Source organism: Vitis riparia, chromosome 8 (genome assembly GCF_004353265.1).
Source record: "Vitis riparia cultivar Riparia Gloire de Montpellier isolate 1030 chromosome 8, EGFV_Vit.rip_1.0, whole genome shotgun sequence".
In the NCBI taxonomy this organism is placed as follows: domain Eukaryota; kingdom Viridiplantae; phylum Streptophyta; class Magnoliopsida; order Vitales; family Vitaceae; genus Vitis; species Vitis riparia.
Window position 1 is genome coordinate 13745602 of NC_048438.1, and position 18952 is coordinate 13764553.

The 18952-nt window shown below is 34.3% G+C and overlaps 2 protein-coding genes across 2 annotated transcripts; one reads left to right on the forward strand and one right to left on the reverse strand.

Annotated features, from left to right (window-relative positions):
• Positions 1–6541: 6541 nt before the first annotated feature.
• LOC117920035 lies at positions 6542–7649 on the forward strand. The gene is made up of 3 exons (XM_034837381.1): positions 6542–6774; positions 6879–6984; positions 7088–7649. Exons 1-3 carry the CDS (start codon positions 6742–6744, stop codon positions 7231–7233), a joined length of 285 nt encoding a protein of 94 aa, XP_034693272.1. The 5' UTR covers positions 6542–6741; the 3' UTR covers positions 7234–7649.
• Positions 7650–12002: 4353 nt separating this feature from the next.
• Positions 12003–12518, reverse strand: LOC117921021 (low temperature-induced protein lt101.2). The gene is made up of 2 exons (XM_034838764.1): positions 12326–12518; positions 12003–12254 (listed from the first exon to the last, which is right to left on the reverse strand). The coding sequence occupies exons 1-2, from the start codon at positions 12404–12406 to the stop codon at positions 12168–12170; spliced, it is 168 nt and encodes a 55-aa protein (XP_034694655.1). The 5' UTR covers positions 12407–12518; the 3' UTR covers positions 12003–12167.
• Positions 12519–18952: the final 6434 nt, after the last annotated feature.

Here is an 18952-nt window from a genome sequence, read left to right on the forward strand (position 1 = left end):
TTTATAGGCTGTTATATGGAAAATATATGGTTTTGGAAACCCATATAACTGAAATATGAGATTTTTCTGGTAATGAAAAAAATATTATATGTTTCATGCACTATTTACTGTTCATATTTACATTTTCGAAATTACCCTTTAGGTCTTCCTATCAGCAAGCAAAAAAAAAAAAAAGCAATTTTTTTTGTTTTCTTTAGGGGTTTTGCATGGATTTTCTCCGAAATCAAACGATGGTGAATTTTCCCGGAAATCGAATGGGGGCAGAGGCGGAAACAAAAAAAATCCCCGTTTGATCCCCAAGAAAATCCATTCCCCATTCGATTTTCGGGAAAATTCATCCTCGTTTGATTTCTGAGAAAATCCATGCAAAACCCCCAAGAAAAACAAAAAAAAATGTTTTTTTTTTTTGCTCTATGTGTTTTCTGGATCTGTTCTTGCCGTCATCGCCCTAATTCGATTTCCGGGAACCTTGTTTGATTTTCGAGAAAATCCATGCAAAACCCCCAAGGAAAACAAAAAAAAAATGCTTTTTTTTTTTACTCCCTGTGTTTTCAGGATCTGTTCTCACCGCCACCGCCGCCATTCAATTTCCGGGAAAATTCATCCTCGTTTGATTTCTGAGAAAATCCATGCAAACCCCCAAGGAAAACAAAAAAAAAATGCTTTTTTTTTCTCCTTGTGTTTTCTGGATCTGTTCTCGCCGATTTCCGGGAAAATTCATCATCGTTTGATTTCCGAGAAAATCCATGCAAAACCCCTAATGAAAACCAAAAAAATTGATTTTTTTTTTTTTTTTTTGCTCCCTATGTTTTCTTGATCTGTTCTCGCTGTCACTACCCCCATTCGATTTCCAGGAAAATTCATCCTCATTTGATTTCCGAGAAAATCCATGCAAAACCCCTAAGGAAAACAAAAAAAAAATTGTTTTTTTGTTTTTTTTTGTTCCTGTGTTTTCTGGATCTGTTCTAGGGGTATCTATCCCCATTCGATTTGTGGGAAAATTCATCCTCATTTGATTGCCAAGAAAATTCACGCAAAACCTCCAAAGAAAACCAAAAAAATTATTTTTTTTTACTTGCTGATGGGGAGACCTAAAGGGTAATTTTGGAAATGTAAATATGAACAGTAAATAATGCATGAAACATATAATATTTTCCTCATTATTAGACAGATCTCATATTTCAATTATATGAGTTTCCAAAATCATATATTTTTCATATAATAGCTTATAACACAATTTTCCCATTTTTTTTCCCCAAGTTACACTGAACCAAGTAAAAAGTAAATCTCAAAAGTTATTTTTTTGGGGCTTGATGCATGGTTGTATAATTGTCCCAAAAAGTCAAGAGCCCGATGTACTTGGGACTGTGGAAGTAGTTAACTCCTGTAGAATAGACACGGCTGGGACTTCATCTGCAAGGGGTCAAAACTATTACGAAGGACAATGGTGATTGTTGTGTACGACGCAAGGCCCTCAACCCAAACTCAGATAAATCTACTTTTCTTGTTTCTTTTGGGTTTACTGTATATTGCTTATCTTTGAAATGCCTGTTTCCCTTTATTTCCAATCTATACGAAAACAAAGGTGAGGGAAAGTCAAGGTACATGGTTTGATTATTCTTTGATGAATCAAAATCTCGATGACATCATTGAATAAGAAATAACATCAATTAGGTTGAAGGACCTACAGAGGAGAGAATGGAAGTCATATTTAGAGAAGAAAAATGGTTTGATGGGGCAAAGGTTGGTTGAGAGTCCTGTTCATCTTTTGATTTTTCAACATGGGTGCATCATTACAATTATAAAATGGTCATATGATACATAGAATTAGGTGCTTTAAATTATTTGGTTTAATATATTGCAAAATGTCTTCAGCATCGGTTCTCTGGTACATTGCACCTCTAGGCTCCAGCTAATATATCATTTGTAATGCTTTAAGCTAAAATAATATTTTTAAGATGACCATTCAACTTTCAGGGCCAGACCTAATAATGTTGGTTATTGATTAAGGTAGAGTCACCATCCATTTAAATAGTGAAGGGAGAAGATCCTTTTTCTCTTTCCCCCTTTCCCATCCTAACCTTAATCTGCAGGATGCCACAGTATTTGCATAATGGAAGTTTGGCCAAATAAATATGGATTTCGTGATTTAGCAAACATACTTGGTTGGCCAATTGAAGCTTGCTTTTGTCTTGAGACTCCATTGAACTTTCACCTGTGACATCCTTAGAGACACAGGGCCCGAGTCTATTAGTAGGCATGGCTTTTCTAGGCTTCCAGTTGGCAGATAAGCTGATTTCTTGTGTTTTATGAAATGCATCTGATACACAGAAATGGGCTTCCTGTGCTTTTTCCGAAGCATCAGTGGTGGAATCACTAAACTCATTTTACATGTTTCTATATGAAAGGGATGCTGACTGAACTGGATCATTATAAGATGGTGTATAGTGAATCTAGTCGTATCTGACTGCTAATCAAAAGAAAGAAGGTAAAAACGTGTGGAGGCTTGTGAGGAATGAAAGCATAATTCTGCATTGAATGTGGCTGGACAAATACAGAACTTTGATCCGACCTTTCTTGTGGGTGGACTCAAGAACAGTTTCATTTCGTAGTGGTTAAAACCCAGGCAATAATAAGCACAAGAGGTGAAAGCCGTAGGCATGTGGGAGTGGAAAAGTAGACAAGATGGTGCTGGGACAAAATATATATAGAGCTGGATGAATTGGCCATAAAAATTGCCTTATTAGCAGAGACAACTAAAGAGCTTTAAAGTAAAACAACTGAGAATAAGGCTCGCAGTTCCAAACAAAATGCAGACAAAAACAGATGGGTCATGTTTGAAAACAACCCTTGCTTAACAACATCCAAAAAGAGAGCAGCACCAGAACAAATCGCCAACTAAGTGACCCCAAAAGATTCCATTTATGCTTGTCTGCAAGCCAAATGAAGATCTACCATTCACTGGTCATCCCTCACTTCACAGCACTGGTTTTTATGTTACCTTTCTCCTTATCCTTGGGGGGCATGTTCTATATTGCAAAGCAGAATGAAAAATGATCGAGTATACCCAACTGGATATTTCAATTCTAATATCAATCGAAAATAAGTATACCCAATTTTGTTTTTGCTAACAAGCTGGGATGCTTTTGAAGTTAGTACATTCCTGTGGTAATTTCCTCATCGTTGGCAAGGCAAGTACAAACATTCAAGACTTGTGGGACTCACTATTTTGGACAGTCCACATGAGTTCTGGAATCGTATACAAGTGGCTTTGAGTATAGCTGGTGGATAGTGTGTAGAGGTTGGCCAGCAGTTTAACTTTTTCCCCTTTCCGTGGCCCTGTCTACTTTACTCTTGCTTGTTGCGTTTTTCTTCCACCTTTGTCCCATTTGATTTTTCATATGATCTGTAAGAAAAACAAGTTTGAAACTTTGTGTGTGAGAAGGACAGAGATGTAGAAATGGAAACAAAACAAAGGATCGAGCAGATGCCATTGGATTCTTGTAGCAGCAGAAAATAATTGCACCTTTGAAGGAATCTGGGGGCGGCTGGGGGATTCTTTTCGCATCTAGAGTGTCCCAACTAACAGTCATTCAGTGATTCAGTATTGGCACTGTTGCATGTAGCAGTTGGTTGTGGTACACACCCGAATAAGGTCTCCATTTGCTGTCAATGTCATAAGATCTATGGACTTTTTGGCTCAAAATGACTTATTTATTAAAAAATATATAACATCTAACCACTTTTTGAAACTTATGTTTAAATTATTCTCTTTGATACCATGTAATCGTCGTATCATTAAAAAAAATATATTTTTTTATTTTATTTAAAACCTCAGTTGACAACTGAGACTTTATTTTTGAACTAAAGTCGTAGTTGACAACTGAAACTTTATTTTTAATTACAGTCTCAATTGACAACTGAGACTTCATTTTATGACTAAAGTCGCAGTTGCCAAATGAGGTTTTAGTTAATTTTTTTTAATTTAAAATTATAAAATTACAATTTATGATTGAAAATTTTAAAATATACTTAAATAATAAATTATTTATATTTAAACTTAAGAATATAGTATTACTTCAACAAACATAAATTGATAAATAGAAGATATTATAATGAATATTTTATTTATTAATAAATTAATAATCTTAAAATAATAAATTTATATAACATATAAATAATATATAAAATTGGATAATTTATTAATTTAAGATATTTAATTTGTTGTTTTTTAAAATATTAATTTTTTTGTATTATGACAAATTTATCTTTATCGAAATAATAGTATACTTTTAAGTCGTCATTGAGATTTCAATTATAATTTTTTTTTTACTTTCAAATTTAATTAAAAACTATTAAATTATAATTTATTATTGAAATTAAAAATATTTACTTTAATAATAAATTATTTATATTTAAACTTAAGAATCTCGTATTACTTCAACAAATATAAATTGATAAATAGAAGATATTATAAATGAATATTTTATTTATTAATAAATTAATAATCTTAAAATAATAAACTTATATAACATATAAATAATATATAAAATTGTATAATTTATTAATTTAATATATTTAATTTGTTGTTTTTTAAAATATTAATTTATTTGTATTATGACAAATTTATCTTTATCGAAATACTAATATACTTTTAAGTCGTAATTGCTAACTGAGATTTCAATTATAATTTTTTTTACTTTCAAATTTAATTAAAAATTATTAAATTACAATTTATTATTGAAATTAAAAATATTTACTTTAATAATAAATTATTTATATTTAAACTTAAGAATATAGTATTACTTCAACAAACATAAATTGATAAATAGAAAATATTATAAATGAATATTTATTTATTAATAAATTAATAATCTTAAAATAATACATTTATATAACATATAAATAATATATAAAATTATATAATTTATTAATTTAAGATATTTAAGTTGTTGTTTTTTAAGATATTAATTTATTTGTATGATTTAATAATTTTTAATTAAATTTAAATTTTTTAAAAAATTAACTAAAACCTTAATTGGCAACTGTAATTTTAGTTTGAAAATGAAGCTTCAGTTGTCAACTGCGGATTTAGTTTAAAAATGAAACCTCAATTGACTTTAATTAAAATGATGAAAAAAATATATTTTTAATGATACGGCTATGTGGCATGAAATAGACCAATTTGAACATAAATTTTAAAAGGTGATTAGATGTTATATTTTTTTTTAATAAACGGGTCATTTTGACCCGATCCTCCTGCATCTCTCTAACTTGTAAGCAAGTATAATGCTTCGAGTTAATATGCTATGCGGTCTAGTTTTGCGTTGTGAATTGATTGCCTCCCAGACCTCGGTAGTTGAAGTGAAGGGGGAGGAGTGGGAGCCACAAACTTCAAGAAATTTAACCCTGACCCTGAGCCTCCGATTGAAGTCGACTCCAAAGATGTAGCGGTGGGAGTCTTAAATAAGTAGAGTCATGAAAAGGAGAAAGGGCATGCATGTGGGTGTATAGTAAGATTTCAGCTTTAGCACTCTCTTTGGTTATTCTGCAAACATTTTAGCAATCCCATTCTGTTGAATTTGCATTGTGGCTGCCACTTGAAAAACATGGATGGCTGACTTCTCTCTTGCTTCATTTTTTTTTCCTTTTTTTGGTCCGATTCTTTGGTCCCACACCACATGTTTCAACCTTCTAGCCAAGAACGTTTGTAATGTGCTGATCAACTTACTGCATATCAGTGACCATGCGAAAAAGGGCACCAGGATTGTAGCTTTTCTCAGTCATTTTTCGATCCGCCATAGGATTCCTTCCAAAAGTGCCCCTGACACGGCTCCTTTCTTCTATTTCCCTTACATGCGCTATCGTCCCCTGGCTTTTCCTTACACAATTGAGTCCTTCTACTATTACCATTGATTAAAATGATATCTGAAATAATCAGTTTCCATTTCCCAAAACCAAAATAAGGGGCCCGGAGAAAAGCAAATAGAAAACAGAAGTTGCCAAAACAAATCCATGTACAGTCAAAAGAGAAGAGCATGATTGGAGCAAAGCTTCCAACCTTGCCACCCTCTGATTTCCATACTTTTTGCGTGAGGACATGGTATCCATCCAAGAGCAACGCACGTGATTTGATGTGGACTTTCTTTTTGATCGGATGATAGAAGCGGCAGCAGTGAGTAAAGCATCTACGTCAATTTAACGGGCCGCAACTCATAGTGGGCCGAAGAAGGTAGGCCTGTTATTGGGCAGTCCGCAGTCCAGAGCAGGACTTTCGCGCCACTGTTTTTTTGCCCCTAAATGTAATTGGACCCTACAAGTCACGTGGCCCATGTATCTGACAAAAAAACGCTGCTTATAAAATCTTCTCTAATCTCCTACCCACCAATCATATGCGTCTGCCCACGTGGGACTTCTGACCCCACCGCACTGTGACATGGTTTCATCATCATCTTCCCCACCATCTTTATTTTAATAAAATAATACTCTAATCCACCAATCTTCGAGTGCTCTTAATATTTATATTCAACCCCGTTTTGGCTTTCTTGATCTACCTGCTCTTTCCTATACTCCATTTCATTTTTCCTTATTTTTCTACCCTTTTTTCCTTCTCACTTTCCCCCTTTCCTTTCCTGGACAGTTTGCTCTCCTTCCTCCCCCACCTCTCTCTATATCTCTATACATATTAGATTGTAGCATACATAGCTAAGTAGTATTAGATCATCATCGTCATCACCGGTCATGGGTGAATCTTCCGCTTCATATATCCACATGGTGAGCATACCTCTCTCTTATTCCAGATCTTTTCATATAACTGGCCTGGGTTTTGAATGTAGTCGATGCGATGAAGATTATGAATACACATGATTTGTAAGCAGGTGCAACGCCTGATAGAGGAGTGCATCATCTTCAATATGAGCAGAGAAGAATGCATGGAAGCCCTCTCCAAACATGCTGACATCAAACCAGTCATCACTTCCACAGGTCAGCGATCACCTTCTCAAACTCCATAACTATATATGTTTATATACATATGCTTGTCCTCTGCATAACATGTATATGCATATATATCTTGATGATACTGCAGTGTGGAAGGAATTGGAGAAAGAGAACAAGGAGTTCTTCGAGTCCTACGCAAAGAGCAGAGAGGCAAGAGGTCATGAGATGGAGACAAGGGAAAATTTCCAGAACATACTCTCTGATTCTTCCGAGAGAGATACCAGCGAAAGCTAGGTAGCTAGGTAGCTAGGTAGCTAGATACCAGGGCTGGGTGTGATATTTTATGACGCTCAAGGTTTTTTAGGTAGTACTTGTAGCCTGTAGGTGTATCAGTCTCACTCAAGCACCCCCATGGGACTCTGGTTGGGGGGGAGGGATAAGGAGAGGAGAGAAACAAGGGAATGAGTGATTTGAATGTGGGAATGAAACGACGTCGTATTATTGTTGGAAGTTATTTTCATGTAACTCATGAGTCAGCTATAGTTGGGAAGCGTGAGGGTTGGGGTGAACAGTGTGGCTGGGGAAGTACGTACACGTGGCCACTCTCCCAGTAGGTACCCTTTGCCTGCCGTCTTAGTCTTGGAGAGGTATTGTAAAAATTCAATAATCCACTCTCTCTATGATTTATTTATGTTTGTTGTTTTTGTTTTCGTTTTTGAGCATGAAAATGATAAAAGAGAGGGAATGACGTGAAAAAAAGGGAAAAAAAAGAAAGGAAAAAAAAAGTTGGCAACAGCAGCTTTGGAAGGGGTTGTCACCATCTCTGGCTTTTTTTTTGGATTTTGTTACCACATATTGGGTACGATAACCAAACTCCATCTCCAGTCATTTCAGGTTGGAGGCCCTTACCCAACCAGAAGCCATCTTTCTGCTTTCCTTAATTAATGTCAGATGACAGCTTTAACCCACTCTTTCCATATTTAGTGTCCCTTTCTTCCATTTCTTTCCTTCATTTTTAAATCATTTTCCTCTGAAAAAAAGGTATTGTACAATGTATTATTTTTCTTAATGATAAGTACAACTCCCGGTCTAAACCACCCTTTGTCTTGACATTTTTTTCTTTTCTTTTCAACTTTTTCGGTTCATGCATCGAATAACACAAAGCCTCCATGAATGAATGCAGTCTGCATCGGACTTTCTGCATCGGGCTCATTTGATGCCCCCATACCGTAATAATTTACCAAATGGACAGACCAAAAATAGCACAGTAAATAAGCCCATCTTGTTTTGGCCCACTGATGCCTCCTGGAACCGAAGCCCAAAGTCCAACATGGCCCACCGAACGTGTTCTCGGTGGGGCGCTGTCATTGTAGGTACGGTTTTGGAAATTTTGGCAGGCTGGATGAAAAAGGTATCGTTACAATTTCGCGTTTAAATAATACCGGAAATGGTTTGACGGCATTGGCATTGGATTCCGCCCTTGAGCTGCACCATAGTCGAGACTCGAGAGATTGCCATCACACTTTCTGCCTCATGCCATACTCTTGGCGGGATATGACCACTACCATTTATCACCATCACCACTATTGAGAAAGCTTACCATCTAAAGGGTAAAAAGCATTTAAAACCATTTTTAATGTATCAGGAAGCATAATAAGTATTTCTACATGTATAATACATTTTTTAAAATTAAAGATAAAAAAAATCCACTTGAAACCCCCCTCCAAGAAAATCACGATCCTATAAAATCTCATGTTTCTTTTGTTTTTAAATTAAATCATTTATATGATATCAATTGTGTTACACATGTACACATATCACTCTCAATTCACCATCAAACTCATGTCTCGTGGTCATAACCACAACCTTTTATACTTTCTTAGTCTCATAATTCTTGTCGCTTATCACTTTGTCTTATACATAACATGTTGCCCTCTATATCATCCATGTCATACATACTTGTTAGGTTAAAGACATTGATTAAACTATAAAATAATTTTATGGTGCCAATTGTATCAAACGTGTACACACTTGCGTGTTACATGTTACTACTCTCAATTCACCATCAAACCCATGTCTTACGCTCATAGTCTCAATCCTTTTGGAGAGACATGTTTTTCATTCTCATAATTCTGGTCACTTGTCACTTATCACTTTGTCTTATGCATAACATATTGCTCTTCATATCATCCATGTCATACACACTCATAGGTTAAAGACATCGACCAAGCTAGAAAATAGGTTTAGAAAGAGATAATATATGAAACTTATTTTAGGGGACCAAATAACATCAAAATACTTGCACAGTTTGATGGTAGGTCACCAATTCCTCCTTAACTAAAGGATAGTACTTAGCCAATAATTGCCAACCATTTTTAGTAAGGTCCTTTCTAGCATATTATCTATTTAAATTTTCTATTTTCCTTCTCCACCATGATTTGATAGTATTAATAATTTTAAATAAGGAATGAAAAAATATATATAAACACAATTTTGGTTCTAAATTGAATTAATCAAACCAAAACAAATTAAGCTACCATTAAATGGGATTAGTGAAGAAATTGGTTTTAATCATCCTTTTTTTTAATTAAAATCAATCTAATTGAATGAATTTAATAAGTACATAAACATCCAAGTCAAAATTCGTCTCCAACAAGAAAGAATTGTAGACACAAAACTGAATCAATTTTTAACTTTTTTAAATTTACATTTAAAGACCAAGTGAATTTCCTTAAAAATTATTTTTGGCTATTGATCCATCCCAAGTATATGATATATCACTTTAAAAATATATTATCAACATTTTGTCTAATTAGCTATAGGGATGACAATAGGACAAATGGTTGTCATCCCGACCTTGTCTCACTTAATTAAAATAATTCTCATCCTCTCACTAATGGGTGGGGTAGGTATTTAGATTTCCTAAACCCACACCACCATTTGTCCTATTGTCATAATAATAATAATAATAATTTTATACATAAGGTAATATTTATTTGAACCCATCTCGGATTTGTAAAAAGATCTCAAACTCATTCTTAATTCCTTTATTTTAATTCCAAACTCATCCCATTATAATCGGGATGGTTACCTAAAAAAACCCTTCCCCATTCCCACCCCTGCCTCGAATCGCTTTAATTGTACAAACCAACCAGAAAGCATAGCTTAGAAATTGGGATGTTCGTGTTGGGCCGGCCCAAATCCAAGTTTACCAGAGGAGGTTGGAGTAATGTTTTGCCCAAGAAGTTGATTTTATCTTAGGCCCAAATTTCGCTGCATTGTAAAGATTTGGGCTTCTGGCCCATGCCGGGGGCATTTTCAGTCCTGAAGCTGAGAAGTCAGAGACAAATTTAGCTTCATATCAAGGTCTAAGAAAATGTTAATTAAAAAAAAAAAAAAGATAAAAAGTAAAAAAAAGAACACAAATCATTAAAAGTGTGTTTGATAGTGATTATAGAAAATGTTTTTAACATTTTTAATACTTAAAGAATAAAATTTTCCAAATTTTATAAATATTGAAAGCATTTTTTAGAATTACTAGTCTGGCTTTTATGGAATTTGCGATCCAGTTCCTCCACCACCGCGAACCCCAGTTAGATTCAGGCATGATACACTTTTTAGTTATTGGGAGAACCCAAGTACTCTCTTTCGGATCCATGAAACAGCTCTCAGAGATCTTTTTTCCTTTTGGAAGATACAGGAGTGAAACAATCAACCTCTTAATATTGGAAGACCCAAAAGATTCTTCCAATGTATCATTTCTGGGTCCAATGGAATTCATAGGTATAGGAAGAAGCCCTGTCAAATAGAGATTTTTTCTTTCGACCATATTTCAATTGTTAATACGATATATAAGGACCGCTACTACAAATAGTACTACACCCTTAATCGTGAAATATCGATTGTTTGTTGAACCTTGTGAATTGCGTGAAAGTAGGATACTCCAAATTCGGGGGTCAAAGAGTTTTATAAAATGTTTTTAGTGGAAAAAAAAATGTGAATGAAAGATCCCACTGAAGTGAATTGGGTCTATGAATCTAAGAAATAGTGAGAATTCTTGATCTCTCTCAATATCTCTCTCAATTCAAAAATCCAAGATTTGAATTGATGTCCTTTCATTGATTCCTCCTAAATTACATTGATTTATCCTAAAGATTTCATTTCAATTGGAATTTGGTTATTCACCATGTACGAGGATCCCCGCTAAGCATCCATGGCTGAATGGTTAAAGCGCCCAACTCATAATTGGCGAATTCGTAAGTTCAATTCCTACTGAATGCACGCCAATGAGACCCTCCAATAAGTCTATTGGAATTGGCTCTGTATCAATGAAATCTCATCATCCACACATAACGAATTGGTGTGGTATATTCATATCATAACATATGAACAGTAAGAACTAGCATTCTTATTGAGACTAAAACTCATAGGGAAGAAAATAGATTTATGGATGGAATCAAATATGTAGTATTTACAGACAAAAGTATTCGGTTATTGGGGAAAAATCAATATACTTCTAATGTCGAATCAAGATCAACTAGGACAGAAATAAAACTTGGGTCGAACTCTTCTTTGGTGTCAAGATAATAGCTATGAATAGTCATCGACTCCCGGGAAAGGGTAGAAGAATGGGACCTATTATGGGACATACAATGCATTACAGACGTATGATCATTACGCTTCAATTGAGTTATTCTATTCCACCTCTAAGAAAGAAAAGAACTTAAATCAAAATACTTAATAGCATTGCGATACATTTATACAAAACTTCTATTATTAAATGCACTCTAATACTTTAAATGAAAAATAATATACATCAATAACACGGTCGTACCAGTTATTTTTTTCAAATTTATAAAAATATTAAAATAAACTGATCATCATTTTTTAAAAATATTAATTAATCTCCTTATATTAAATAAAATAAATGTTAATAATTATTAATTAAAAAATAAAATTTTAATCTAAAAATTTCAAATATTTTTATTATAATCTCAAATTTTAAAAATATTTTTATTTTTATTATAATCTCAATTAAAAAAAATTATTGTTACTCGTCTGAATATTTAACTACTCCACGCATTCAACAAGAGCAGAGGCTGATACAATTCCTAAAACATACGTACATACATACATACATTATTACATCATAATTAAGCAACCGACATTTTAACGAAGTAGAAGAAGATATACAGCCCATTCTGGTATCAGACGTACAACTCATGAGTCTATAAACTAACCAGCACATAGAGCGCATATAGGATTCCTGGAATGTAGCCCAGAATGGTTAGCAGCAAGTCTATCCAGAACTCCACCTGCAATTTCATCCATAGTATTATTTTTTGGCAGAGGGAGAGAAAGAGAGAGTACCGAGTTAGTGAGTTACCCCACAGCCATAGCGGAGGAAGACGCCGACAGGGGGAAGGAGAATGGCCAGCAAGACTTCCAGGAAGGTTGCTGTGCCCATTGCTCTGCCTAATCTTCACCTTGTGAAGTCCTTTGAGATGGCGGTGGCCTTTTGATGGGGGGTTGCAGGGCAGGTGTTAAGCCTGAGGATGACACGTAGTGGGGGTCGTGAGGCACGTGTCGTGCTGTCAACAACACCTATCCTTCTCGTTTTCCTGGAGGACACACATCTGGAGTTCAGGTCAGGCATGGACCACCGCCCAAAATCAGTCAGAGATACCGTCATCACAAGAGAAATGTTTTTGTGACTTGGATAATAGTCACGTGCCCGTTGATATTTTTGAAGTAAAAAGATTGCCTTCAGAAAATGCATTTACAAATTTTATTGTTGACGTTAATTACAATATCAGTATAGTATTGGAGCAATTACAAATTAAACAAAAGAAAATAAAAAAACTAGAGGAAAAGGAAATCTTCATCTACTTCTACATCGGCATCATTGCCATCAAAGTCCCCCTCAGCAGCCTCTTGCATCAAAGAAGCCGTCAATAATGTTCGGTGAACTCGAGAAACACGATGTACTCTTTTAACTCTCTAGCTATACCTAAGCATGTCTCTGCTTCTTTCTAACGTGAAAGGTCAATCGATACCACCTCTCAAATAATAACAATAATAATTACCTCTCAACGTAATAACAACCTAATAAAAGTGAATAAGAACATTCAATAAAAACCCATTACATGAAGCTAAAAAACCAATTTTTTTTTTTGGCTTTAATAAAATGGAGATATAAAATAATCAAGTACTCATTAGTTTCTTTGAAAACTTATGTAAGTATATTTCAATATTTGAGGTAATCCCATAAAATGAAGAAAAAAAAAGATTAGGAATAAATTATAACACAAGATTTCTCAAAAAAAAAAAAAATTGATGAGACAACCAATAACTTTATCCTTCAACTCTAAAACAATATCAAAAAACACAATCATTACTTTCTTTTCTTTTTTTCATCACTTTATTTTTTATTTTATTTAATATATCAAAGCTTAATGCTATTTTTATTTGGGCTTACAAAATATCCAAATATAAAATAATATAATACATGAGTTCATTGGTCGGGCAAACTTATCCCAACAAAAATTTGATTATAGATATGATGATTATGACTTAAAATTTGGAAATTTTGAGAGAAGAATTAGTTTGATGGTTGGGTAAGTCTAAGGAAAATGATAAAAAAAAAAGATGAATTGAGGGTGATGACGCTTCGAAATGAAATGGTCACTTATAGTATGAATTCCTTGTTCGAAATTTTAGCATAAACCAATTTTGACAAATATCTATAATAGGTTTGCTTCGAAATGTGATGGCAATGGAATATATGTTAGAAGTTTTCATGCAATATAATCAATCCAAGCATACGAAACTTCTACCATTAAAATCATTTCAGAAAAATGAAAGTGAATTTAGGATCATATTTACCTCCAACCATTGTTTAACTTTCTGTAATCGGTGCAAGTGTTGATTTCCAAACTCTGAACTCTCCTTCTAGATGGTGTATATCTAAAAATAAAAACAATAGAGACGAGTTCGGGACCATTTCAAATCTATATAACTGTGGCTTCCATCATACCACGTTGCTCTAATTTGCCACCATGTTGAGCAGTTTGTGGAACGTGCTCCTTAACCGCAGTGGAAGTGAGAGATGGTGGAGGACGTGGTCAAAGTGCTGGACCACATTAGAAATGATGGAACGTGTATCAGCTAACATTCTCCCACTTGGTCCACACTTTAACCTAATGTCCTATCTCAGTCCATCAATTATCCCCATTAAGTAACAAATACATGAATCATGACAATAAGTCCTCTATTTAACGAGTATTACCTTCCATGTATTACAGTGTACCCATTTCTTAACATTATACTTTATGTGACAATATTACTTAATGAATAAACCCTATATTCATTCTTGGTCCAATGAAGTTGAATTTTCTCAAAATTAAATAAAAGTGCACATCAATATGAGAAAACATCATAATAAGAGTTTGTACAATATAAACTACATAAGGGAACTAAGTCCCATGTTCACTATGTGATCCTTGAATTTCAACGGTGGCATGCCTTAGTCAAAGGATCAGCGATCATCAATTCAATGCTAATGTGCTCAATAACCACTTTCTTTTTTTTAACACGTTCTCTTATGGCTAGATACTTAATGTCGGTGTGCTTGATTCGACTTCCATTTTTGTTGTTCTTCGCCATAAAGACTGCAGCTGAATTGTCGCAATATATACTTAATGACCTACATATTGAATCCATAACTCTAAGCTTGGAAATGAAACTCTTAAGTCATACACCATGTGAAGTAGCCTCAAAACAAGATATGAACTCAGCTTTCATAGTAGAAGTAGCAGTCAAGGTCTGCTTAACGCTCCTCCAAGATATAGCTCCACCGACCAATATAAAAATGTATCCAAATGTTGATTTATGTGAATCAACACAGCCAACAAAGTCTGAATCTTGAGTAGCCAACAACCTCTAAATTGCTTGTCCATCTATACATAAGCTTGTAATATTTGGTTCCTTGAAAATACCTCATCACTTTCTTTGCAGCTTTCCAGTGGTCCAAACTTGGGTTACTCTGATATCGTCCTAACATTCCAACAACAAATGCAATGTCAAGCCTTGTGCAAACCTGAGCATACATCAGACTTCCGATTGCAGAAGCATATGGAATGTTCTTCATTTGTTCCCTCTCAAGATCGTTTTTCGAGCATTGGTCCAGATTGAACCTATCACCCTTCACTATAGGAGAAACACTAGGTGAACAATTCTTCATCCGAAATCTCTCTAAAACTTTATTGATATAGGTTTCTTGAGACAAACCTAAGATACCTTGAAATCTGTCTCTATGGATCTTAATGTCAATGACATAAGATGTCTCACCCATATCATTCATGTCAAAATTTTTAGAGAGAAATTGTTTCACCTCATGAAGTAAACTCTTATCATTGGTTGCAAGTAAGATGTCATCCACGTATAAAACAAAAAAACAAACTTTACTCCACCGACCTTAAGGTATATGCATTGATCCATAACATTTTCTACAAAACCAAATGAAGAAATAATGTTATGGAATTTTAAATACCATTGGCATGATGCTTGTTTTAAACCATATATGGATTTCTTAAGCTTGCAAACCAATTGCTCACCATCACTAGAGGGGAATCCTTCAGGTTGTTTCATGTAAACCTCCTCCTCTAGCTCTCCATTAAGAAATGTTGTTTTCACATTCATTTGTTGCAATTCCAAATCAAAGTGGGCTACTAATGTCAATATAATGCACAAGGAATCTTTCTTAGATACAGGAGAAAAGGTTTCCGTGTAATCGATTTCTTCTTTCTAAGTGAACCCCTTTGCAACAAGTGTGGCCTTGTATCTCTCAATGTTGCCTAATGAGTCTTTCTTTGTCTTAAAAACCCATTTACAACCAATGGCTTTTGCACCATTAGGCAACTCAATAAGGTCCTAAACATCATTGCACTTCATGGAACTCATGTCATCCTTCATGGCATTGTACCATAATTTTGATTCTTTATAACTCATGGCTTGTGAAAAAGATTCGAGATCATTTTCAGCTCCTATATTGTAGTCAGATTCTTATAAATATACTACATAATCACTAGGAATTGCTGCCTCTTAGTTCGAGTAGACCTTCTTAAGGTTGCACCAATATCTTTTGAGGAAGTATGAGGTTCAACTTGTTGTTCAGAAGTGTCAAGCAACTCCTGATCAACTTAATCTACTAAAATGTTGTCAACAACTTATGGAACTTCAATGAATGGTTGAACTTCAACGATTGTTCATTTACACCCATTTGTACTTGAGGGGTGTTATGAACAATAAACAATCTATACTTGAAGTGGAAGATTGAGACTCTGTATGATCAATATCAGAAACTATGTTTTTGAATTGATCACTCCCACTGACCAAGTCATATTAAAGAAATTTAGCATTTCTCGATTCCACAATCCTAGTGCTGTGAGATGGACAGTAAAATCTGTACCCCTTAGACTTCTCAGCATATCCTATGAGATACCCACTAATAGTCCTTGGGTCCGGTTTCTTCTCTTGTGGATTATAAATTCTCACTTTAGACGAGCATCCCCAAACGCGCATATGTCGCAAACTCGGTTTCCAACCTTTCAATAACTCAAATGGCGTCTTTGGGACAGCCTTGGTTGGAACTCGGTTTAATATATACACAGCTGTCTTAAGTGTTTTATTCCACAAGAATTTAAGAAGTTTTAAGTTGCTAAGTATACTCCTCACCATGTCCAATAAAGTTCGATTTCTTCTTTCTGCTACACCATTTTGGTCTGGAGAACTAGACATGGTGTATTAGGCAACAATCCCATACTCTTGAAGAAACTTCGCAAATGGCCCAAGTACTTGTCCATCTTCCAAGTATCTACCAAAATATTCTCTACCTCTATCTGATCTCACGATCTTAATTTGTTTACCACATTGTTACTCTACTTCTGCCTTGAAAACTTTAAAGGCATCTAAAGCTTCATTTTTGTTATGAAGTATGTAGAGATACATGTATCGTGAGAAATCATCTATTAAAGAGATGAAGTATTTTTTACCATGAGAGTTCATGTCAAGACTACATATATCAGTATGTATGATCTCTAGTATGACGGAACTCTTAGTAGCACATTTCTTTGACTTGTTGGTTTGTTTTCCCTTAATGCAGTCCACATAAGTCTCAAAGTCAGTAAAATCTAGAGTACTAAGTACCCCATCATTCACCAACCTTCTAATTCTATCTATGGAGATATGACTTAATCTCCGGTGTCACAATGTAGAGGAATCCTCATTAACAGCACATCTCTTAATGCTAGTTTGAACATGTAATGAATTATGAGTGGTATCATTTTGTAAGAATATGCAATAAAGACCATTAGACAAAATACCATTCCCAACACAATCAGATTTATAAATCAAACTGAAAGATGTTTTCTGAAAAATGAAAGGAATATCCAAACGGTACAAGTCTAGAAACTGAAATCAAGTTTCGTGAGAAACTTGGTACATAAAAGGTCCTTTGCAATTCCAAAACAAAACCACCATTTAAAGTTAAATAACATGTCCTTATTGTTTCCACATGCGAGCCCATCTTGTTTCCGGATAAGATGAATTGCTCACTTGTCACTGGCTTCCTTAGGTTTTGCATACCCTACAAGGAATTTGAAATGTGGATTGTAGATCCAGAATCAATTCACCATGTGTTGGTATTTACATTAACCATATTAGATTCATAACAAACAAATGAGGTAGGGTTACCTTTCTTCTCAAGCCATTTCTGAAATTTCAGACATTTCTTCTTTACGTGTCATTTCTTTTTACAGAAAAAACACTTTTCGTCTTTCTTAATGTCAGATTTGGGAAGAATTTGCTGCTTCCCTTTCTGACTGGCTTGAGATTTTCCTTTATTTCCTTTCTTTTGCGTCACCAGCATGGCACTTTCTCCTTGTTCCATCAATAACATTTCTTCCTCTTGAACACACATAGTCATCAATTCATTGATAGACCACTTATCCTTATGTGTGTTGTAAGAGATTTTGAAAAGTCCATACTGAGGCGGAAGAGTGTTAAGGGTAAAGTGCACCAAAAAGGATTCAGACATTTCTACCTCGAGCTTCTTCAATTGAGTCACTATGTCTCTCATCTCCATGATGTGTTCGCGTACACCTCTTATACCGGTGAGTTTCAGGGATGTGAACTTCATAATTAGGGTGCTTGCCAAAGCTTTATCTGAAGTGACGAATTGCTCGTCAATAGTCTTTAGCAATTCGCGGACATTCTCATGTTGTTCGATCGAACCACATATACCAGTACTAATTTTTGTCTTAATGTACATCACGCTGAGATGATTAGATTTCTCCCAGTGTTCGTACAATAGTATTTCATCAGGTGTGCTGGTATCAGTGATCTTATGTGGTTCATCTTTCCTTATGACATAATCTATGTCCATGCACCCTAATTGAAGAAGAATTCTCTCCTTCCATATCTTAAAGTTATCTCCCCTAAGTTCGGGAACCTCACAACGAATATCAGATATGCTAGGTAAAACTACACAAAAAAATTACAAGCTTATTAAAATTTTGAGGCTTTAAGATAAATTCATGTTTTACCAATGTAGAACATGCTTAAAATTTGAATCTAATTTTATTAAAAATTGCATGTGGGGTAAATCTTCAATTCAATCAGATTCATTATTTTTATGATAGACTTTATCAAACTATTTTACTGAATTTATGAAATTTATTATGAATATAATTTGATATATTTTCTATCTATAAGCTTTATGATAAACCTATTAAATTAATTCTTTCTAACTCTTGTGGGTAAATTATGAAAAACTAATTTTAATATTTTATCCTAATTAATTATATAAACATAATGAAATCCATGTGGGGTAAAATCGTCATATTTATATGATTAATTACAATTAATGTCCATAATGTGATCCTTATTTACTTAATATATAATTTTATATAATTAAGGATATTGTGGCTATTCCTTAATTATTTAAAAATATATG

Coding starts and splice junctions, on each gene's coding strand:
- LOC117920035 (XM_034837381.1), top strand. CDS start 6,742: ATGGGTGAATCTTCCGCTTCATATATCCACATG. Junction 6,775..6,878: donor CCGCTTCATATATCCACATG/GTGAGCATACCT, acceptor ATTTGTAAGCAG/GTGCAACGCCTGATAGAGGA. Junction 6,985..7,087: donor ACCAGTCATCACTTCCACAG/GTCAGCGATCAC, acceptor ATGATACTGCAG/TGTGGAAGGAATTGGAGAAA.
- LOC117921021 (XM_034838764.1), bottom strand. CDS start 12,406: ATGGGCACAGCAACCTTCCTGGAAGTCTTGCTGGCCATTCTCCTTCCC. Junction 12,255..12,325: donor TCCTCCGCTATGGCTGTGGG/GTAACTCACTAA, acceptor ATGAAATTGCAG/GTGGAGTTCTGGATAGACTT.